Source organism: Pimephales promelas, chromosome 8 (genome assembly GCF_988280905.1).
Source record: "Pimephales promelas chromosome 8, fPimPro1.hap1.1, whole genome shotgun sequence".
Taxonomy (NCBI): Eukaryota; Metazoa; Chordata; class Actinopteri; order Cypriniformes; family Leuciscidae; genus Pimephales; species Pimephales promelas.
This window is the reverse complement of record NC_142776.1, coordinates 11,298,472-11,322,864: the sequence shown is the minus strand read 5'-3', so window position 1 is coordinate 11,322,864 and position 24,393 is coordinate 11,298,472. Positions and strand designations below refer to the sequence as shown.

The following is a 24,393-nucleotide window of genomic DNA, read 5'->3' as shown; positions in this document are numbered from 1 at the left end:
CCTGTTCCACTCCTGACTTAGCACAGTAGGTGCAAGCGACATGCACGCACAGCACAGGAGCACTACTCAACACTAGATGTGATAATTCACTGAGCTTCAGGAGCATTTCTGCTCAACACCTGAGTGTGATGAACATCACTGAACTTGAGCAGTGCAAAGCAATGAAGGCTCACTGGATAATGCATTTCTGCGGGGCCCCGGAGTCAGCTGAGAGCCAGTGTCTATTCAAGGGATGTCTGCTCATACAGAAACACAACTAGCAGAGGGAAGAGTCCGGAGAGGCAACAGATGTAACTGTGTGGCCCTGAAGTGGTCCCTGCCCAGCTGGACCGCCAGGAGATTGGAGTCTCCACTCTCCCTGGCCATAGCTGTCGTGAGGCTCATTGGCGGCACGATTGAGCAGGCTGGAAGAATTTTATAGTGGAATGAAGCGACCTCAGAAACTTCTGACTCCAAGGAGGGGGTGATGGGCGAGTTGTGACATACGAGGGAAGCTTAGCATAATAGTAGCAATGTTGTCTTTTCAGATGAGTACCAGCTCGTTGAGCAGCGGTGGCTGCCAAAGCGAGGTGAACTACCAATTCGAGGTAACGAATACCAATGCAGTCGGAGGTCGCCCAGGCCTCCGTTAAAGCATGCCCTTTGTACATGGCCCCTCAGTCGGTGTTAGTGGACCTAAAGGTCTGAACACAGGCTGAGAGTTTGGCGGCAGGCAGGGGTGATCTTTTATCACACAGGGCGTGCCGCTCTGCCACGGTCATCTCAGAACTAGTGAACTAATGATCATAAAACTAGTGCCGAAGCGGTCTTCATATGGAGGAAGCCCCAAGAGCCTCTGAAATTTTCAGTGGGACGCTTTCTCACTTCTAGCACTAACACACTTTTCTTGAACAGACATCCTTCTCCTGACCTGAAAAAAGAGATACTCAGCCCGTGACCTGAAAACCCAACTGGCTATGGAGAACTCGAAGGGTAGGACTTGTACTGATACTTCGTACCCTCGATGCCAGAACACAAAATGGTCTGTGGAGTGTAAGGATAGAATGTCCATCAGGTCGAACGCTTCAGGCCAACCTTGGAGACGGAGCATTTGAAAATTCATTTCTGTGTAGTAGAACGGAGGCTTTCGAAAAAGGGCCCGTTTCAATTGACACAGGTCCGAGATGGCCAAAACCCACCACATATCTAGGGTACAATGACATACAGTAGGACTGTGACGTGCACACACAGGACAGGAGCAGTGCTCAACACGTAGGTGTAATAAATATCACTAATCTTAGGTGTATCTCAGCTCAACACCTAGGTATGATCAATATCACTGAGCCAGGGCAAAGCCGAACAAAATGAATCGCAAGCCGAGTCTGCTTGTTGTTTCGGGGCCAGCTGGAGTGGTAGGAGGCATCTTCAGGCTTACACACACTGTGCCAGGGGCCAGGGAACCACAGATGTACCCGAGGTGAGGCAGTGAGGTGGAGGACAGGGACCAGGCTCGGAAGGCCCGGAGGTGGCCCGAAGCAGGGTCTGAGTGTGGTGTACAACACTTACCTGCCTCAATGAGACGGCCAGGGATGCATGAGAAGGCAGATGACCGGGTCCTTGAAGGCAGATGACCGGGTCCAGTTGCCGTTCTCGCGAACAAGAAGGGGATGAGTGCAAGGCTTACAGGGTCGCACACTGCCAGACTAGCCCTCTTAGGACCCAGGAACAGAGGAATTTTCTCTTTTTTTGTGTGGGTACCGCTTGCTCCCCTTCTTTTGGGAGCAGTGGAGGAACAGGCACACACAAAAAACAAAGACTCCAACTGGCCCTGACCTAGGGAGAGGGAGTGGATCGGTGACCAACTCCCAGAGCATCCTGCTCCATCCCTGAGTAGCCCACTCCGGAATGCTTTTGCTGTGGCTAGCCACCTGGCTTGACAGCAACTGGAGCTGACTGGGCGCCCCTACTGCGGCCAGCTCCATGCTGAGGCCTGGCTGGAGGCTGCAGTGGAGGCCGCAGCAGAGGCCAAGTGGGAGCCGTGGCAGGGGAACGCCCTCTGCGATGTGCAGGCAGAGGAACTGCCACCGGTGGCAGAGTGGAGGTAGCGGGCCGCCCCGCTGTCCCGGATGGCCTCCGTCTGCTCTTGGGCGGTAGAGAACTGTTGGACATAGTTCGCCGACCAGCCCAACCTGAGAAATTGGGGAGACCAGGAACTGAACCTTGTTGACATTAGCCATATCAATCAGGCTATTATCTATCAGATCTATCAGATATATTATCTTATCTTTCAGGCTGATTATCTATCAGATCTTCCACTACATTAAAAATGTTTAAAACATCGATTAAAACGTAACTTTTTGCACAAGCATACTAAAATGCATCGAAATGCTGTATGTTTGTCTGTAAAAATCATGTGAGTTGTCTATTTTAACTTTTTTTTAGTTTTTTTAAACTTAAATGTTATGCTATTCATATGTGCAGCTGTACTTTGAATTGTGAAGCACTTTGGTCAACATTCGTGTTTTAAGGTGCTATAGAAATAAACTTGACCTTGACCTTGACCAGGCTAAGCCAACGATGTTGCTCCTGTACCACTAAGGTGGACACCATTAGACCGATCGCACATGCCACAACACTCATGCCCGGAGGGCGAAGTCGGATGCAGTGTGATATGAGCACACAGTCTGGGATACCCTCATGCATGTCCATGGTGAGCTGAGAACCAATGCAGCCCGCCCTGAGATACCAATCCTCCAACCGAGACTGAACGGGACACGGTGGAGGGTTCCACTCGAGCCCGGTAGTCTCAGTGGCCCATGTCAGCATAGCTGACATTTCTGGATCTGGCTCGGGCAATGTTAAACTCCCAGAGGGAGAAAATACAGCCGAGTCATCATCTCCAGAGAACAGCTCACCCTCCGATGCTGCTATCGACATTTATCCTCTGGGAAAAATCAATTGAAACGGCTGATTTGTCCATTACAGAGGGCCCAGCACGCTCAACAGGAATTCCATCGGCTGCAGTGTGATAGAGGAGTGAGGAGCCCACAGGGAATTGTTAACAGGCGAGCCCTCCATCACTATCATCCGTTCACCCATCCCACACGGCACCCGGGGTGGGGTACTTGTGCTTTGTGGACGCCGCGACAGTCATATTCCCACAATGGGAACATGTACCACCCACAAAACCTCCTTCAGCGTGCTGTAAGCCAAAACACGTGATGCAATAATTGTGACCGTCAGAGTGGAAAAGGAACGACCGCATCCAGAGACAAAGCACTCACTTTTCCGCTCTCTAACCAGCCGCCAACACACACAAACCTTTAGAATTTGTTGCTGATAAAACAGTAGTTGATAGCTCAAAGCTTGCAATCACCACTGCACTCACGCTGTAGAAACCACCAGCACTGGGAGAGTTTTCCAGAAGAACACCGACACACTTGCGTTTGTAAATAACAGCACTTTTCAGAGACATCAAATGATTGGCTCAGAAGTGAAAGACAACTAGTGCATGCATCCACTTCCATATTTATAGCCGCGTGGCGGGGGCGGAGTGTGTAATGCATTGCATGCACGCCAATTACATTTAATAGTACTCGAAGATTACAGGCTCACTAAGTGTGATCCCAATCAGTCGACACATCGACTACGTTGAACGTGAGCGAGTGAAAGGGAACTTTACTAATAAATTAAAGTGCTATTCTTTAAGTCATTAGCTCACTAAAACCAACTTTCCATAGTCAGATATGTTTTAAGTGAGTGCGAGTGAATCAAATATTTCAGACTTACCTTTCTGTTTGACTCTGTTCTTATCTCTTATTGTGTGAGGCTTGCTTGTCCTTGTCATGCATTTTCACAAGACAATTGAAGAATGTGCACATAACCTGCATTACACTGTTTTCTTGAATGATCTTTACTGTAGTTCCGTCATGACAACTCTCAATCAATGAATCAATTTCAGATATGGCAGTTTAGTGTATTTGGTCTTAGCAGACTGGATCTTCTTTACAAATCATTTGTTTAGAGCCAGATCAGCTTTGCAGATTGGCTAAGTCGTACTGATTGATTTAATTAAGATTTATACGAAATGTCAATGTTTTGCTGCTAAGGGTAAAACCATGAACCAGTCTAATAGATGGTTTTATCTGTTCTCGGGTTTTGTAATATAACACCTGGCTGAAAATTCTACTTGTTATTGTTGTCTATTTGTTAAGTCTGACATCATGCACCACCATTTCTTTAAAAACACAAACAAAAAAACAGTTCTGATATACACTTGGTGATCTGTAATACTACCAAAATATCGTAACCCTAAACTTCATCTCCAAAGCAAAATCTCAGTTGGACAGTGATTCATTTTTTATAAATAGTTAAAATGTTGGTGTCCGGTATGTAGTGACCATGGGTATTTAAAAGCTTAGCTTAAATGTGTGCTATAAATAAACAGTGTTCATAAATAGCTGTTAAAGGGGGGATTGACTGCTTTTTTTCTTTGCATGATTGTGTTTATGGGGTGCAATATAACATGTATTCGTGTTTTTTCTTTTTTTAAAAGTCTTATTTTTCATAAACTTCACCTTTATTGTCAGCCACGCTCCCCTCTGTCCTCGAACGAGCGGTTGACTTCCTGATTCTATGAAACCGCTCCCTCAGAAACACGTAGTGGGCTCAGATTGGTTAGTTTGGGCCGGTGTGTTGTGATTGGCTAAACTGTCGCTCACGTTGTCCGGAAGGTTAACGCCCATTACCTTTGTGGGCGAAACGTGAGCTCCAGTCCAGATGTAAATATGTGTCGACCTGCAGTATCAGTTTGAGGCAGAATCAGACTGAGAAAGCAGCGATGAAGAGAGTACACAGAACCTCACCACACACGGCTCTAACTAAACGTTTCTGAATGATTATTTGCTACATTTTTTAACTTTATGCACATTTGTTTTACACAATAGCATCTGACTGGCAACAATAGCTACTGACTGGCTACTAATGTTAAACACAAACAGCGTTGGCAAGTTTACGTTCTTGATCAAATCGAAAATAACGTCATAAAGCATATATACATGAAAAATACGTTTAAAACATTAGTACTTATTCAAAATTCAGGTCCATAATGTTTGTACGCGTTTGTCGTAGACACAATAGCACTAGTAGCCTATAGTGGCTATAAAGCCAGCGCTGGCATTTGAAAAAAATAAAACACAAGGCTACGTCTGGAATTATACATGAAAATACATTTAAAATGATTAAGTCTTAGCCTACTTACAGGTTGTGGCCCAACAACTGCTGGTTTTAAAGTTGAAACTGCTTCACGTTTTAGTAACAGTTTCTTGTTGAATCCGGTGTTGAATTCGTGGAGATTCTGGAAGCTGTCTTCCGTAAAATGCGCAGCACAGAGAGCTAGATTACGATCGTCATTTTCAGGAACATAATCAAACATAAATTGTATCCATTGTTGACGAAATACAGCGTCTGTGGGAAGTTCGAATACAGAAGACCTGACAGCTGGATGAACAACTCACTCGACGAGCTGGAGCTGCTGAAATATGCGCATGCCCTTTTCTGCATATTCCGGAGGGAGTGGTTGATGCAAATATGTAGGTTAGTGACGTACCACAACCCAGTTGTAGTCCCAATCGAGTCGTTTTTGTAGGCAATTATACAGTACCTCCTGATTTTAAAAAGACAATATCTCTGCTTACATTGAACTTTCAGCGCTGCAACTTTGCAGATACTGTTCATGCACCAACAGCAACATTACACACTATTTAAAATGAAAAAAGTGAAATCGCAGTCAACCCCCCCTTTAAAACAGTATTCTCTATTGAAACGAATTGGAGGCTACCCAGAAACAATATTTGATAAGTCAAGAGGATCTGAGGATCTATATACAGTATCACAATGTCTTGCGTTGCTTCAGTGAAGTGAACGACACAGAAGAATAAGAAAAAAAAACTTTTTTATTGTCTTTAATCCAATAATTCATAACAAGAATACTCCGGACAACTAGCAACACTGTAAAATTCAGACAACACCAAACAAATAACAGACAGAATTCAGGGCTTAACTACTCTAGGAGGGTGATCGACTGACCAGAAATAGGTGCATGGAACTAATTAACAACAAAGGAAACACAAGCATGCAAAACAGGTATATAACTCAGGGAAAACAAAACCAAACTGAACATGCAACACAGGCCCTGTTGTACACACGGACAGCATAGCATATGGCTAGCATATTACCTACCTATCAATAATCTGTTTCATGACTGAACTTCAAGTCAATTGACTCACTTTTTAAGAGCACTTTTGTACAAGCTGCAGTCATAAATCCTCCCACCCCCTTCACTGCAGGGTCCACAGGGTTCATCAGGGATCCTAAGACAGGAAGGTCTGACTGGGCTGCCTGGACCCATGGGACCTCAAGGACCTCAAGGACCTCCAGGGCCCCCTGGACCTGCATTCCGGATTACTGTAAGTAACTTTTTTTTTTAAGTTCAGCAACATCAAAACTTTTGATTTCAGGACCATCACAAGGGCTGTGCAGTCACACTGCACTTTGTGCCACCTGGGGGCTCAACACATGATCTGCCATATCCACTTTTTTGTGGTTTTCCAGAGTGATGGGAAAGAAAAAGAAGTTGCTCTTCAATACATTCCAGGAGTCATGGGCCCACCAGGTCCACAGGTAACTGTGAACTGCTGTTACATTATCATCACCACACCACTGTGTATATCCCACCTTAAACCCCTTTATTTATTTATTTTTCTCTGAAGGGGCCTCAGGGGAGACCTGGACTACCGGTGAGATTTTGACAGTTGATGATGTAAAATCCATGTTGCCAAATTATAATCTACTCGGTACCAAAGTCAGTTCTCTTTAAACTCTGCAGGGCACACCTGGTTTCCCGGGTATTCCAGGCCAGAAAGGCGATGAAGGTCAAAGAGGACGAGAGGGAATCTCAGGGTTAGATGGCTTTCCAGGAAAAATAGTGAGTGAAAGTTGATGAGCTTGAAGATCAGCTTTCAATGTCAAAATTGTAACTTAAAAAAATAATTTTACAATTTTACAGGGGCTAAAGGGGGAAAGAGGATGGAAAGGTGACAAAGTGAGTGTTAATTTCTAAAATAATAATGATTTGAGGACCCTTTTTAATGCTATGTGTAGAATCTCTATAGCTGCTTTTCTCATTTCTCAGCAACAGAGGTGTTCAACAGTCATATCCAGTTTAACACTGCAAATTGTCTGTGGATCTATAGGCAACAAGTATATGATAATAATTTCTATATATTTATTTTTAGGGAGATCCTGGTCGTGTGGCAGGACCTCCAGGGCCACCGGGTCCTCCAGGACAAATTATCTATATTAATGGCAGTGTAAGTGATACAAAGGAATTTGTAAAACTCTACATTGCACTTTACTAATCCTTCACAACTTTGCAGTTCTGATGCTAAATGACCTAAATGACATTTAGTTTCAGGAGAAGGAAAAATATGGAATTCCTGGACCACAGGTGAAAGGCATTAATAAATATAAATTAAAATAGCTCTTCCATTACATGAATATTTAAACTGCATTCAGTTCAATATTGGATGTCCCATGTAATTCTGATTTGCTATTTACATATCTTTACTGCATTATATTGCATATGGAATCACACACCAAGCATTGTGTTTTTGTTCTTGTTTCATTAGGGAGAACCTGGTATAGCTGGTCGGGCAGGGTTTCCTGTAAGTTTTTTAATGTTTAACTTGTAATTATGTTTCAAGTCTAGTAAGCTGTGTGCTGTAAAATAATTGTTTGGTAAATCACTTGTATTTTATATTTTGGATAACATCCATTTCTACCACAGCTGGTGTTATTATCCTCACCTAGACTAATTTTTCTTATTCTAATGATTATAAAATTTAAAAGATCACAATTTAAAGGTGTGGATTACTTTGGGCAAGCGTTGAAAATAAAAAGTCAGTAGGGCCAAACTGACACTTTCTGTGAGAAGAGAGAAATGTTTTATATGAACTTTTTTTTTTTTAAAGGGACCAATGGGTCCAAAGGGTGATCGGGGGGAACCTGGGCTACCAGGAGACTCTATCAAGGTAATCTTGAAAAGGTTAAAAGGTTTTTTTCCCCTTCAGTCAGAACATACAACCTGAAGTACTAAAATATTACAGGTTTTTAGAAATTCCAATGTGCAAATGTTTGAATTAAAAAAAAAACTCCTTGGTTTTGACAATAAACTTGTTGAGTGCTCTGTGTGATTGATTGCATTGGGCAGCACGTGTAAAATCAGTCCGTATAGGCGGGTAACATCATGGCAGGAAGCTATGAAGCTCACCCAGACTAAACAGCTTCTGATAGGCCGAAGCAAGTCAATCACAGGCATGCCGGAAGTATTGCAGGGTGACGCAGCTTCTCGCTCCCTCTTCAGGGAACCGAGGTTACAGTCCTAACCGTGGTGTTCCCTTTCAAGGGAACTCGCGCTGCGTCGATTGGCTCAATGGGAACGTCTATACCAACGCTGCCATAGTGACCAGTGCCTATATTGTGTGAATTCAGTCAGTTTTTAGGTACCTGCATTTTGTAGCCCATCCGCGTCAAGGTTGTGTGTGTTGTGGCTTCACCAATGCTTTGCAATTATTAAAGCAATTATTACAAGTTGAGATCAAAATGATCATATTAATTTTTATCTTAACTTGTAATAATTAGTTATACTCTTGTAGTTATAATCATACTGTAATTATACTGTACTGCTGTGGATTCTGCTGTTTTGTTGTTAGTGAGTTAGAAAGATTTTTAAAACCCAGGACAGTAATCCGGCCCTGGTTTTAGTAATGTTTAGAAGATGCTATCTTTATTCCAACCAGCATTTTTTTATCCTCCGACATTACATTTTGTTCTTTTTTTTAGGGTCAGAAGGGTGAACCTGGTCTAATCTATGACTCCAGTGGTAGCCCCATTTATATGGGAGGGCCTGCTGGACAGCTGGTGAGAAACCTGCGGCTGTCATCCAAATGGATTTGTTTAGAACAGAACTACTTAACACCCATAGCATTGTTAGACAACTAATGTCTATTACTCTCTGTTTTAGGCCGAGCCAGGACTTCCAGGACCACGGGGACCTGTGGTGAGCCTTGCTGAGGATTTGTTTTACCTGCACAATAGCTATTCAGAAATATATTGATGGTGATTTCTATAGATACGCTGATATATTTTCACTCATTAGGGACCAGTGGGGCCACCTGGACCAAAAGGTGAAATAGGATTACCAGGCAGATCAGTGAGTATATCTCATGCTGAATCAAAATCAACAACATTTTCTGCAATTTTACATTTTCTGAAAACCATTTTTGAAAGAGCAATAATAATTACCTACACAAACGTACTAAAGGGTTAGGATTAGGGAATGATTTAGGGTTAGTTGCAAGTAATTATGCATAATTTGGAGTTGTTACTATAGTAATTACATGTAACATGAATATATAAAATAAATAAATAATAATAATAATATATTTTATTTGAAAGCACTTTTCTGAGTACTCAAAGACACTTTACATAGAAAAAAAAAGAAAAATCACAAAAGCAGCAGGAACAATATCTAATAAATGCACTAAAAAACACAATGGACTAAGCTAAACATTAAAAGCAATTTTAAAAAAGGTGAGTTTTTATCAGTGATTTGAATGTAGGAAGGTCAGTGCAGTCACAGATTTGTTTGGGGAGAGAGTTCCAGAGGGATGGGGCAGCCTCAGAAAAGGGGGTTCGGTGGTTCGGTGCTTGGTCCTGGGATGTAGAGTCAGGAGGTTTGCATCAGATGAGCGGAGGCTGCGAGATGGGTTGTGGCGGTGGAGCAGGTCACTGAAGTAGGAAGGGTCCTGGTTATGGAGGGCTTTGTGAATAAGGAGAAGGATTTTGAATTGAATTCGTTGTGGGACCAGGAGCCAGTGGAGGTTCCTGAGGACAGGGGTGAGCAGACGAGCAGCAGAGTTCTGGATGTATTGGAGTTTATTTAAGGTTTTGGAGGTTATGCTGTACAGGATGCTATTGCAGTAGGCTAGTCAATTCTGGAGGTGATGAAGGTGTGGATGATGGTTTCTGCAGCGGAGAAAGAGAGTGATGGACGGAGTCGGGCAATGTTTTTGAGGTGAAAGAAGGCAGTTCTGGTGATTTGTTTAATGTGGTATTCAAAGGAGAGGTTATCGTCAAAGATGACTCAGTGGTTGTGACTGTGAAGGGATGGAGACAGGGTGAAGGTGTTAACAGTGAGGGAGAAACTGTGAATGGTTTTAGTGATGGGTTTGGGACCGATGATGATCATGTCTGTTTTTTGTTTGTTTGGGGGTTTTTTTTGCAGTTGAGTTGAAAGAAATTGGTGTGCATCCAGGATTTATTGTCAGTGAGGCAGTTGGTGATAGTGGAGTGGGTGGCAGAGGTGATGGATTTAGTGGAGATGTTGAGCTGAACATCATCGGCATAGCAGTGAAAATTGAGACCATGGTGGCGAATGATATTGCCAAGGGGAAGCAGGTATATTATGAAGAGGAGAGGACCAAGCACCGAACCCTGGGGGACGCCTTGGGGCAGAGGAGCAGTGGAGGAGGTGCAGTTGTTTCTGTAGATGAATTGTTGTCTGTCAGTGAGATAAGATCGGAGCCAGGAGAGGGCAGTGCCGGTGATATTGAGGGAAGATTCAAGGCGGGAGAGAAGAATGGTGTGGTTGATAGTGTCAAAAGCTGCAGTTAGATCAAGGAGGATGAGGATGGTGAGGTGACCAGCATCTGCAGAGAGGAGGATGTTGTTGGTAACTTTGAGGAGGGCTGTTTCAGTGCTGTGATGTGATCGGAAACCTGATTGAAATGGTTCATAAAGGTCATTTGAGCAGAAGTGAGTTTTAAGTTGTTTGGCGACAGTGCATTCTAGTATCAGACAGAAAGGGGAGATTCGAGATGGGTTGGAAGTTTGACATGATGTCAGGGTTGAGTCCGGGTTTTTGAGGATGGGGGTGGTAGCAGCCAGTTTGAGTGAAGGAGGGATTGAGCCAGAGCTGAGAGAGGAGTTAATGATATCTGTAAAGAGTGTGGAAAGACAGTCCGAGTGTGGAAATGTCAGGTAGACAGTCCTTGATGAGGTTGGATGGAATGGGGTCCAGGACACATGTACTGTAGATGTTTTCATTCCTGATACAATTTTGGTGTGGGGGGTGGGGTGGGGGTGATGGAGTGGGAGGGCAGATAGTGGTGACAGAAGAAGAGGACAGATTGTTGTAAATGGTGTAAATTTTTGTCTGAAAACATGAAAGAAAAGAGTTACATTTATCAGTTGTGAAATATTGTTACCTATTATTATACATTTTTTTAGTAAAAGTTAATTATCATTCAATACAAGTTATTAATCTCATGCTTTTTTATATTTCAACTGGCATAAAATTCAAGTCAAATTTATTGGTAAAGTGCTTTCCAGAATACACATTGTTTCAAAGCCGCTTTACAGTACATACTGTCATTTGCTTTACCATACAGTAAGATTTAGGTCTGGGCAACATAACGATATATATTGATGATATGAGTGCTCCTTTAGATTAAGATCTAGCTATATTCTAATCATAGGGTTGTTTAACAGATGATGTTGCCACGTCCAAATTCAAATACTTTAAAGAGAACAGTTATTTATCGTGCCATTAATCATTGGAACAATATTGTCCATTGAATATACATAAAATGAATGGCAAAGTCTCTTTCAGGTACTATCTGAGAATGCACTTGTATAGAATTGTGAGTAGAGAACGTATGAACGGAATAATGATGGTAACATTGTAATAATTTATTTTGATTAATTGTTGATGATGTCTATAATGATGTCTACAATGTTTTAATTGTTTTTAGATTATCATTGTTATTTAATTTATGTACTTATTTCTCTTGGGGACCCCAGGAAGACTAGCTTCTCACTTTGGTGACAGCTAATGGGGATCCTTTTAACAATAAACAATAAACATATGGTACATATCAGTGCCACAGTGACTCAGGCACATGTATGAGTGTTCAAAGGCAGCAATTTAGCAATTTAAAGTACAAATTAGCAATTTAAATATTGGTCTGTATTATTCTATTAAGAGATTTAAATGTTAGTTGATTTTGTTTTAAGTGAGAGTAAGCGATTCCCAAAAAGTATTATTGAAAATATGATGATCACTGTCGCAGATAAAAAGTCTGAAAAGTGTGATACACAGGTACACGGTAGTGTAAACACTAGTAGTTGAAACTGGAAAGTAGTTGAAACTGCTAGAAAGTCAACACATGATGTTTTAATAATCGGAGAATGTAAATAAAAGAAACTTCAAACTTAATAGAACGGTCCCAAATCCCTCTCATTACTAACACAAAAACACTTCCAGCTGTTTGTTCACTCTGAATGAAACTAGTATATAAAATTATATGAAATTATATTAATAAACTTTAACTGTTATATATTTATATTATATTTCTTATCGAGTTAGATTATTTATTTATTTTTTTGATAATTCTAATAATTTGGTATATTCTTGATTTCACTATATTCTTAATCAAAAAGGGTCGACCTGGTCTAAATGGAAAAAAGGGGGCAAAAGGTGATTCAGGTGGAGGATATGGTAATGGCTATCAGGTAAAAAAAAATATTATGTATTTGGATTTAATTGTTACTATAGAAGTACAATATACTATAGATTTCAAACTGATTTTAGGGACCCCCTGGTCCACCTGGGCCACCCGGTCCTCCTGGAACTCCAGCCTCTGTGGAAAGATTTAATGTGAGTAATGAATATCTTGTAGTAAAAAAATATATGTATATTGTAGGTTTGTTTGCTATAAAAATAGCATGTGTACTGGCTCACAGTTTTTTATGGGATCTACTTTAAGGGTTATGATTATGGAAGCTCAAGAGTTCCCTTTGGTGAGTTAATCTGATTTGTCATTTTTCCAATCCATATCACATTCCAGTTTAGTAAAACATAAATATGTATTTAAGAATATTTGTTTGTGATGAATCAGTGTACTCTTATTCCAAAGGAATGTGAGTCTTCTGAAGAATGTGTATGTTGCTTTTGGAACAGCAGCTAACTGAATAGATGTAAATATCTCAAATTTCATTGCCACAGCTATCAAAGGAGACAAGGGTGAAAGAGGAGCATCTGGCATACCTGGATTGCCAGGTATAATTTACTGAAGCATCAAGCCTTTTTATAGGATATTGAGAGAAGTGAATATTATATTTTTTTTTACTGTGAAATGTGAACATGAGGTCATTGTCATCTGCCGTAGGTCTCACTACCACCTTTGACATTTATACATTTAAGGTATGATGTTTCCAACCTTTACACAAGTTTTATGTTTACATGTAATGTTCTGCTGAAAATGTGCAGCACATGGAAAATGTCCTGTATTATGTAATATGTTGTGCTGTAGCATGAGATGAAAGGTGAGCATGGTGCTAAAGGGGAGAAGGGAGAACCAGGAGGAGGTTTCTACGACCCTCGTCATGGTGGATTACAAGGTCCACCTGGAAGACCTGGACCACCGGTGACATAGCACAGACATCAAATGATTCCTCTCAGATTCTGAGTTTACCTTTGTTTCTTCTTATCATCTAAAGTGGCTTACTTGACTAAATGTTAATTTCGCTATAGGGTCCTAGAGGTGAATCTATTAGAGGACCTCCAGGTCCCCCTGGGCCTTCTGGAGCCCCAGGAATTGGTTATGAGGGTCGCCCAGGTAGTCCTGGCCCGCCAGGTCCACCTGGACCACCGGCATCATTGCTGCCAGGAACATACAGACCATCACAACGTAAGGAATCCACACTGCCACTCAACACATAAAATATATGTTGGGTTTCCAGGGATTCAGAATTGAATCTGACCTGCTTCGTGTTCTGACCTTATTTCTTGTCTCTCCATTTTTCTAGTCTTCTCTCTTGCTGTCCTGTCCATTAAATGCAAAAGCTCATAAATAAATAAAAACAACTTTTTCATTTTAACAACTTGATCCTTTAGCAATCAGTATTCCTGGGCCACCTGGACCTCCTGGACCTCCTGGAGTCCCTGGATATTTATCTCGGGTGAGTTTTCACTACAGAAACACTGCTTGCTCTCAGTGGGCACACTGATCAACTTTGTTTCTATAAGAAAATTAATCTTTTCTAGTTTGTTTTCATTTCCTCAGGTTATGGTTTTGAGGTCTTTTGATGCCATGGCTGCATCAACTATTCAGCATCCAGAAGGCACGCTAATCTATGTAACAGACAAGAAAGAACTTTTTATGAGAGAAGAGGATGGTGTCAGAAAAGTCCTGGTAATCGTCTAGCCTTCTCTATCTCTCTCTCTCTCTACTCTCTCTCTCTCGTGCGCATGCGTGAGCGTTTGCTGAGTGAGTGCGGAGTGTGAATTGGAGCGTAATTGTGGAGTCTCTTTCAAAGGTCTGTTTTACTTAAGTGTTGTTTCTCTCACTGTTTTTATTGTGTATGGTCACAAAGCACTGGGGATATTGTGGTGGGAAAGGGGAGGTTGGGTTAGCCAGTTTAAACTGGTCATTTAAACTGGCTACCATGGCGAATGTGGAGGCGGCGAGTTATGAGCAACTCACCTGGCAACATGGAACAAAAGTGCCGGTTGGAGTTGAGTGTTCAGTCGAAGAATGTGTGTTAGCAGTAGGATCGGTGGTTGGTGTTGGTCACAGCAGTATTGGTTCGGCGTCGAGAATGAACGGTGCTGTGGTGATTTTTTTAGATAAAACTGAGAAAGTGAACACGGATTGTCCTCAATGATAGTTTGATCAAGGTTTTCCCACTTGTTAACCCAGCGAGAAAGGTTTTGCTGTCTAACGTGCCTCCTTTTATTAGTGACGAAGCGCTGAAACGTAAATTATCTTGGTATGGACAATTAGTTTCAGCAATTAAAAAAAATCCGTTGTTGAAACACGTTGTGTCTTTTCGTAGACAGGTATACATGATCTTGAGGAGTGATATTGATGAGCTGAATATTGCTTTTAAATTCAAAGTTGATAGTTTTGATTATGTAATTTTTGCCACAACGGAGAGCATGAAATGCTTTGGATGCGGGAAAGTGGGGCACTTGGTACGTGCTTGTCCAGACAAAAATGTGCCCAATGTTACAGAAGATGAAAGTGGGTCTCAAAGTCATAATGAAAATCAGAGTGTAGAAAAAGAAAGTGAAATTGGTGAGGGCTCGGATTTGAATGTGGATAATGATGAGGAACCAGGAAGAAGTGGAGTGAAGAGTAGTGAGAAACGAATTAGAAAAGATGACGAGACAATGGACATTGAACTTGATGAGATGGTGGGTTAATTACTTAAAGAGGATGAAGCAGTATTTAAAGTGCCATCAGTGAAAAGGAAGTCTAATCTTGGTGAAAATATAGCTAAATCAAAGAAAAAAGCACAAGATGAGATCATTACCAAAAGTTCTGAGGTGGTGAATGCAAGTGATATGTCTGACTCAGAAAGTGAGCAGGAATTCTCTGAAGGTCCAGTTGAGGAAGAGTTGAGACAAGAATATAGTGGGTACAGCTTGGAGAAAATGAAAAAAATTTTCCAGCGCACAAAAGGAATGAGGAATGTTGAAGTAATAGATTATTTTCCTGACCTCTCTTTGTTTATTGACTGTAGATGCAGGCTCCGAGTCTGCAGCTTCATAATATTGCGGTTCTCTGTCTTGCCATATTCGACTGTGTCTGTGACTATTTTACGGTGCGCTAGACACCGTGTTCCGTACAGCGTCCTGGTTGTCGTAATTTACTCACCCCCATGTCATCCATGATGTCCATGTCTTTCTTTCTTCACTCGAAAAGAAATTAAGGTTTTTAATGAAAATGTTCCAGGATTTTTCTCCATATAATGGACCTCAGTGGGAACCAGACGGTTCAAGTTACAAAAGAAACTTTCAGTACAAACTGCAAACCTGTTCAAAGGGCTTTAAACGATTCCAGATGATAAATAAGGGTCTTATCAAGCGAAACGATCGCTCATTTTTTTTTTAAAAATAACAAAGTTTAAGTTTTATAAGATCAAACGCTCGCGCATCTGATAAGGCCTCATTAGATAATTTACAGGACAATTTTAGGCATTCGATTGCTTCAATCACACTGGGGAGGTGGTGAGCAGTTTTACTTTTTCTTTTACTGTCTATGGTCTCACCGTGTTAATTCGCACACTTCATCGTTTGTCACTCACTTGTGCTGCTGACTGCAAACTGGCACGAAGCACTGGCGTTTTGATTTGCGTTATGTACAACAACAAAAAAGCCTACTCAGACCATTTTTAGGAGAGGGGTGTTTCATTATGACACAGGCTACATTTTACTCAGGTAACATTACAGTTTTTTCAATCGCTAGCAAGCCCATACTTCAGATATTTTTTCTAAACTCTTAACACAGACTCACACCTACAAAACACAATTGGCCAAATGGATAATTTTCATCTCAAAAACACATTTAGTTAAATATACATTAACTCTTCATTTCAAAATAGAACACATCTTTCTCTGCACACACTAACTTTACCAAAACAATCGAAATATTACTCAAAATGAAATTATTCTGTCAAAGAATAACTCTTGTTTTCACTTCACAAGGTACATGCAGTAAATCAAAGTACACCAGGTTTCAAAATACTGGCTATTGTTGACATTACAAAAACTGCAGACTTTGATTTTTCAGTTTTACAGGTATTTGCATGAAAAATATGTAATCCACCTTTTTTACACTACATTTGTTGGTTGGGAACTGTCCACATGTACAGTAATGTTCACATTCAAAAGCATTCCAGTAAAAAACAAATATTATAAGTATAATATATAAGTTTTTTTTACCTCTCACTGCACCTGCATCTCTCACTGCATCTCTCACTGGATCTTTCACTGGATCTCTCACTGGATCTCTCACTGCATCTCTCACTGCTCCTGTATCTCTCACTGCATCTCTCACGGCTCCTGCATCTCTCACTGCTCCTGTATCTCTCACTGCATCTCTCACTGCATCTATCACTGCACCTCTCACTGCACCTCTCACTGCATCTCTCACTGCATCTCTTACTGCTCCTGTATCTCTCACTGCATCTCTCTGCATCTCTCACTGCACCTCTCACTGGATCTCTCACTGCTCCTGTATCTCTCACTGCATCTCTCACTACACCTCTCACTGGATCTCTCACTACACCTCTCACCGCATCTCTCACTGCATCTCTCACTGCACCTCTCACCCCACCTCTCACTGGATCTCTCACTGCATCTCTCACTGCATCTCTCACCGCATCTCTCACTGCACCTCTCACCCCACCTCTCACTGGATCTCTCACTGCATCTCTCACTGCATCTATCACTGCATCTCTCACCGCACCTCTCACTGCACCTCTCACTAGATCTCTCACTGCATCTCTCACTGCATCTCTCACCGCATCTCTCACTGCATCTCTCACAGCATCTCTCACTGCATCTCTCACCGCACCTCTCACTGCACCTCTCACTGCACCTCTCACTGGGCCTGCTCTTCTCCATGGGCCCCTTGCTCTTACTCTTCCTCGTCCAGACGTTACAGTGTTTGTCTTTTTCTGTTTCCAAAAACATTACTCTTTACTGTAATGGCCTCCTTTTACTGTATAAGATTCAATGTAATAGAAAAAAACAACCCCCGCCACTGAATCTAAGCCAGACTGAAAACAGCTGTGGTTGGCCCAATTTACCCAACATAAATAAGCTGTGGGTCAATTATTCAATTGTTTTTGATGTAATGTTTTTGAACTGATATCATTGCAGAAGCAGATATTTTTATACTGTATCTGAGGTTTGGAATATTGTTTTTGCTATTTTGGGATGGTGTGTTAACATTTGTAAATATTACAAAAACAATCTATAATTTTGTTCGGAGGTATAGCTTGTCTGAAAATGTAAGCATTGTGGAATTGTGTTCACTGACTGCATATTTTGTGAAAACAACATGAAATGTGTGAATGGTATGGCCACAAAAGATCGATGTTGTGCTAATTGTGTTTAGAGTTTTGAAAATGTGAAACTGTTTGGACAAATGCTTGTTAGCGACTGAAAAAAACTGTAAGTAAAATGCATTTTTTTTCTCACTTTCAACAATAAAATTAATACAATCATTTTTTATTTTATCAAATTTTATTTTTGGTTAAAAATAAAATATGGTAACTTTTGCTTATATTTAGGTTGAACATAATTATTGATGGACTGCATGCCCCCCTTAATACTTAAATATACAAGCTTGATAAAAATGATCATTCTAGAAGAAAATTTCGAATGGCACTTAGAGGCTTTTGCATCTGAACTCTTCATATATCCTTTTTGTAATTTTCCAAGAATCTATTTGCTGAGAACCTTCTGATGTTTCTGGTTGTTTCATTTCAGCTTGGAGAATATACCGCTTTCCAACGGGGTCTGGTAAGTACCAGAATTAAGTAACTAATAAATCTTAACTTCCTTCGCCCATTAGCATTTCACTAACAAGTACTGTAACAATGTTTACCATGAGTAAATGTGTGGTCACGTTAGCAACAAAAAAAAAAAGACATTTCAAGGGCAAAAAAGGTCAATTGTCAATGGTTCATTGATGCAGTTTTGAACTTTGGTAGCTTTAGATTGTCTGATATGATTTCTGCATGCCTGTAACTTCCTAAGTCTTGTTATTAAACAATCTAACAAGCTGTGAATCTTATGCATAGGCACATTGTACTAATGGCTCTTACAGCTGCTAAAAATGATTGTATTAAGATGGAAAGTAAACCTGATAATTCACTTCTATTTCATTGGATCCTTACATTTCTGGATGTGATTCTTCCAGAGCTATTTACTGCACGAGTTAATGGTGCAAATTGGTGTAGTTGGCACACTACTGCGGTCACTGAAAGTGTAACGATGCATGAAACACTACTCACATAGAATTCACTTTCAAACTAAGCAGCCTTCTGTTAGTCAACATGGCACATTTTTGATCAACTTTGAAATCTGCTTGGGAATCTTTTCCACCCTGATGCTAAACTTCTGATCATGCGGCTTCCTGTTGAAATTTATGGATTTCACCCACACAATTTTGCCAGGTAACGGGTAAAGGTCACTACATTTTGGGCAGTGGTAAATATGACCGCATTTTTCTCCTTGTTTTTTTTTTTTTTTTTTTTTTGCACGGTGGGTTTCTAGGATAAACAGATGGAAGCAGGGAAGTCTCCACAAGTGGTTCACTACTCTCAGGACTACCCCACTACCTCTCGCCCAAGAGCCCCTCCACAACCAGAAGCCCAGTATCCTGTGCCACAGAATCCCAGATACCAGCCATCATATGACCCATACCACAGACATACAGATCCACAATCCCTTTCTCCAACTGATCCACGGTACTCGCCATCAGTCGACCCAATTTACCAGCACCATCTTGATTCCAGAAAGCACATTCATGGCAGCCACCCGGATCAGTCTGGCTATCCTGACAGAAGATATGAACACCTCAGGCCTGTCATTGAAGAAGCCAGGCTTCCAGCTCACACACACACAGCAGGCCATGCAGTAAGCACCTTATCATTTTTATGAGGAATAATTGTTTGCTTGTCTATTATTTTTCCCTATGGACGATGAGGAATGTCTAACAAATTATTCTAGGAAGTAATCTCCATCAAACGGTAAACAATCATCAATTGCGAATGGATTGATGAAAGCCTTGCTTAACATGCATTCACAAAATGTATTTATAAAATAATGTACAGTAAAAAAGGTGACATTATTCTACTCTTGCCACAAGGTAAAAAAGTTGACAATTTAGCAGCATTTTTACCCATTTTAATAGATACTATTGTATACTACAAAAATGGGAAAATCACATATATGTCCGTAGTATATGTCCGCCGTCGGTGTGTGAATGTGTGTGTGAATGGGTGAATGTGAGGCAATATGTAAAGTGCTTTGGTGGCCATTAGGTCTATGAAGGCGCTATATAAATGCAGTCCATTTACCATTTTAGTATAATTTTTATATAAATTCAAATGCAACATACAGTAAATATATGTTGCTCTAACTGAATATTCCTTGTGTTATTTAGTGAATAATTCATTAGATATTGGGAGATCACATATGCGATACCAGATTACAAGGTCTCTGGTCTTTTTCACAAGGGAAAAGCCAAGAATCCATAGCACAATCCCACAGAAATTCTTCATTAAAGGGTTTGTTCACCCAAAAATGCAAATTCTGTCATTAACGAATCACCCTCATGTCGTTCCAAACCCGTAACACCTCCGTTCATCGTCGGAACACAAATAGGATATTTTAGATATTTTAGATTTAGTCCCTGTTTTCTAGCCTGGCTAACGCCAGAACACGGATCATTGAAAATGAGACATGTTCTCGTATTTGAGGCCTTGTTTACGAATGCCCAGAGCCGTATTATTGGGCGCGACGAATTTCTATCATATGCGCCTGTACATAGCTCATAGCCAATCGGGTCAATGATACCAGATGACGTATGTAGAGCAACAGAAAATTAGACGAGGAAGAAGACGATGGGTCAGAGATTTTGGAGATGTATGTATACACAAAGGCTGTATCAAAAGGTAACTTCGGTAACTGCTTCGGTGTGTCGCATGTACGTCGTCATCGTCTTGCTGCTCCCTCCCCCTTCTGTGATTGGTTCCCTATCTCAGGCGAAAATTTGATTCTATACCAAATATAAAGATAACGATAAAATAAATATATATGCGTCTACACCAACGACCGATAACGGTCATTTTATTCTAATCACGCGCCCGCGCTGCGGTTTCAAAGTAGCAAAAATTGGATTACTGCTACTGCTGCTTTACGTTACAAACAAATATCAAAAGAAAAACAGGCGCTTTTGGGTACACGATATCCTTAAAATACGAGCAGAGTTGGGAGCGCATCTAAACAATGAATCTAGCAAGTCTAGTGTAATATCCATAGACTGTATGAGAGTTGTGAGCAGGAAGTAAAGCCGCGAAATCAAGGCCGCGCCCTTATTCTCGCTGAATCAAACGCAAGCACACACCCCGCACTTTCATTAAGTGTCCTTTGTCTGCTTCGTTCTTCTCCAACGATGTCTGCTGATTGCAGAACCTCGTTAAAATAAGGTAAATACGACTACTAACCACATAATCAACATTATTAAAAAAGTCCGCTGGTGCTTCAGTGACTACCTCGCACAGAGAACCTGTCAATCACAGCTGTCAATCATGATGTCAGAGCACCGTTATTTTATCATCACATAACTAACTAAAAGCAAACTTATTTTAAAAACGAACACTTGAAATTACATCAAGGTGATAGAAACTACAGTAAATGACAGAAACTATATTTGGAAAAAGGATATGTGAAGTGTAATTTAATTGTTTAGTTGGTCTCGCATCCCATTGAATAACATGGGGAGGCCGGGGTTATGAGCTATACTAGGTCCGGTCACAGGGGGGCGATTGAGACGTTTTGGCTTCACTTTTGAGGGCTTGTGCGGCACGCTTGGTAATATCTAACAGTGGATTTAGCTGACGAAGTCAATAATGGGATAAAAACATTGCCTAGTGAACACATTTATGTATACAACGCTTTTTTCACTGCAACTTCAGCAATGTTGTCAACTAGCGCTGTATAGCCTACCTGAGGTAATTTTGTAACACTATGCTAAACTGCATAATATCTCATTGTGAATACTTTTTACCGTTTATTCCCAGGATACGACTTGCTTTCCATATATCCATCTTTTTTAACGTATCCTTGAAAAGGGGGTTTGGATTTTTTTTGTACCTCGACGATTAACTTCTCTGCGATGTCATCTGCCATTTTAAATGCGCAAGACCTTTAAATTATAATGGATTCTGATTGGCTGCCAGTGTTTTATCATTGAACAGCTGGAAAAAAAATCGTTCTGAAAGTGATCCCAACGATATCGTTCCTCATATCTTTATTGTTATAGCTGTGGTGTGAACTCTGTTATTCTTTGATATGAAGAACGATTTTTAGAATTATATCTTTATATTTATCATTATAGTTATCGTGCTTGGTGTGAACGGGCCTTAAGAGTTTTCTGTCCCTTCATTGAAAATGTATACACGGTATACTGTCCTTGTCCAGAAAGGAAATACAGACATGATCAAAGTAGTCCATGTGACATCAGTGGGTTAGTTAGAATGTTTTGAAGCATCGAAAATACATTTTGGTCCAAAAATAACAAAAACTACAACTTTATTAAACATTGTATTATCTTCCGGTTCTGCGTTCACAAGTCCGCAGTGACGATGGTGACGTAAGACGCTGCTGACATTTTCTCTGGGAACCGGGAGACAATACAATGTTTAATAAAGTCATAGTTTTTGTCATTTTTGGACCAAAATGTATTTTCGATGCTTCAAAACACTCTAACTTACCCATTGATGATGTCACATGCTACTTTGATGATGTCTTTATTTCCTTTCTGGACAAGAACAGTATATTATAAATACATTATCAATGGAGTGACAGAAAGTTCTTGGACTAAATCTAAAATATCTTAAACTGAGTTCCGAAGATGAACGGAGGTCTTACAGGCTTAGAACGACATGAGGGTGAGTCGTTAATGACATAATTTTCATTTTTGGGAGAACTAACCCTTTAAAATACTAATACTTCTTTTTACATTATTTACTGAGGTACACTGCCAAAAAGTTCAAAAAGTTTGGTGTCAGTAATATTTTTTGAAAGAAATTAGTACTTTTATTCAACAAGGTTAAATTATATTTATAGGTTAAATTAAAGGTTAAAGGGGTGGTTGATTATGATTTCACTAATCATAGTGTGTAATGTTGCTGTTTGAACATAAACATCATCTGCAAAGTGACATCACTTACCCTAAAATTTACATAAACCCCGCCACCTGGAACACGAGAAGAGGAAGAGTTGTTGTAGTACAGCACATTTGTGAGTCTATCATCCGTCTTTTCACATGCAACAGTACATTACAGTACATAACACAAATGCAATGGCATGTTACTCTGTATGCATACAACAGTTTCCACATGAGCGATTTTATAGATTATCATGAAAGAATATGCTAATGAAAGATTTGAGGATAGTTAACTCCACATAAGCAACATAAATTCATCAACTAACCATTCAGAAATGTTGTCACTTCTTCTTAATTCTCTCCATCATTGTCCGACTCCAGTTTAAACATAAAAGGCAGTTCTGTTCAGTTCAGTTTCTGACATTTTAGTGCTTGTCTGCGTGAGGTAATCGGAGCTGCTAACACAAATGAGCTCTTGAAGCTCTGCCCTCTGTGCCCGGGAGAAGCAGCTCATTTGCATTTAAAGGGACACACACGAAACAACGTATTTTCTACGGACCCTCAAAAAGGTTTAACATGCTGTAAAAAAATATATCTAACGTCCCATACACACTCTGGGGACAACAGAGACTTATTTTACAAAAGAGGCATTATACCACCTCTTTAAATATTAAATTATTAATGACTGCTGAAAACTCATCTTTTCCATCACAGAAATAAAGTTTTTTTGTTTTGTTTTTATATGTAACTATATGTTGCTGTATGTTACTTAGTTAGACTTAATATAATAAAAACAATATATTATACCCTAAACCAAAACCTAGTAAGTACAAGTTAATTAATATTACTCACTTATTTGAGCAAGTACAATTTAACTCAACCTAAAATAAAGTTAAAACAAATATATTGACAGAGAAAATAGTATAGGTATAGGCATATTATTATGCCTATATCTTTTAAATTGTAATAATATTTCAAAAAAAAAATTATTTTTTTTTTGATCAAGAGACTTTTTTTTTTAAATCACCAACACCAAACTTTTGAATGGTAGGATAAAAAAAAAGAGCATGACCGGTATAAGTGATGGATCAGAACTATTTGTAGCAACATTTTTATTTCAAATGATTTCAGCCTTCAACTAGTAGTAATTGTCACAAACGTTTCAAAGCAGCCAAGTAATAAACAAGAAAATAATAGTATTATTATAGCAAAGTTCTTTGATTATGAAATGAATACAATTTCAGCTGTAAAGCAGCTTTACAATAAAAAAACATTATTATTAAGCTCAATTTAGTTAGATGTTGATTCAGTTTAGTTCAATTAAACTAAAAAGTATGTCTAGCGAAGATACTATTGTAGTTATTTGGCTCAGGTCAGTTCAATGTAACAGTCAAAAAAAAAAACAGTGACATTTATTCATGTATTTTACACACAAAAAAAACAAACAAAAATAATTAAATTCACATTTATTTGTATAGCACTTTTCACAATACACATCGTTTCAAAGCAGCTTTACAGAAAATGCATTAGTCTAAATTACAATTTAGAGTTATCTGTTATCAGAGGTAAATGTCTAAGTTATGTATTTCAGAAATGTACAAAT

General features: G+C 40.0%; 1 protein-coding gene across 1 annotated transcript in view; it reads left to right on the top strand.

The window, feature by feature from the left end:
* Positions 1 to 19,690, top strand: part of col18a1b (collagen type XVIII alpha 1 chain b) — a 51,411-nt gene extending 31,721 nt beyond the window's left edge. Inside the window, exons 15-37 of the mRNA XM_089133931.1 lie at positions 6,327 to 6,446; positions 6,592 to 6,660; positions 6,750 to 6,776; positions 6,866 to 6,964; positions 7,046 to 7,081; positions 7,275 to 7,349; positions 7,448 to 7,486; positions 7,668 to 7,703; positions 8,010 to 8,069; positions 8,881 to 8,958; positions 9,062 to 9,097; positions 9,197 to 9,250; positions 12,541 to 12,612; positions 12,692 to 12,757; positions 12,867 to 12,900; positions 13,106 to 13,159; positions 13,269 to 13,303; positions 13,413 to 13,526; positions 13,634 to 13,790; positions 13,997 to 14,061; positions 14,166 to 14,294; positions 18,383 to 18,415; positions 19,172 to 19,690. Coding sequence (XP_088990057.1) covers positions 6,327 to 6,446; positions 6,592 to 6,660; positions 6,750 to 6,776; positions 6,866 to 6,964; positions 7,046 to 7,081; positions 7,275 to 7,349; positions 7,448 to 7,486; positions 7,668 to 7,703; positions 8,010 to 8,069; positions 8,881 to 8,958; positions 9,062 to 9,097; positions 9,197 to 9,250; positions 12,541 to 12,612; positions 12,692 to 12,757; positions 12,867 to 12,900; positions 13,106 to 13,159; positions 13,269 to 13,303; positions 13,413 to 13,526; positions 13,634 to 13,790; positions 13,997 to 14,061; positions 14,166 to 14,294; positions 18,383 to 18,415; positions 19,172 to 19,558 — 1,875 coding nt within the window. The 3' untranslated portion in view covers positions 19,559 to 19,690. The remainder of the gene's footprint in view (positions 1 to 6,326; positions 6,447 to 6,591; positions 6,661 to 6,749; positions 6,777 to 6,865; positions 6,965 to 7,045; positions 7,082 to 7,274; positions 7,350 to 7,447; positions 7,487 to 7,667; positions 7,704 to 8,009; positions 8,070 to 8,880; positions 8,959 to 9,061; positions 9,098 to 9,196; positions 9,251 to 12,540; positions 12,613 to 12,691; positions 12,758 to 12,866; positions 12,901 to 13,105; positions 13,160 to 13,268; positions 13,304 to 13,412; positions 13,527 to 13,633; positions 13,791 to 13,996; positions 14,062 to 14,165; positions 14,295 to 18,382; positions 18,416 to 19,171) is intronic.
* Positions 19,691 to 24,393: the final 4,703 nt, after the last annotated feature.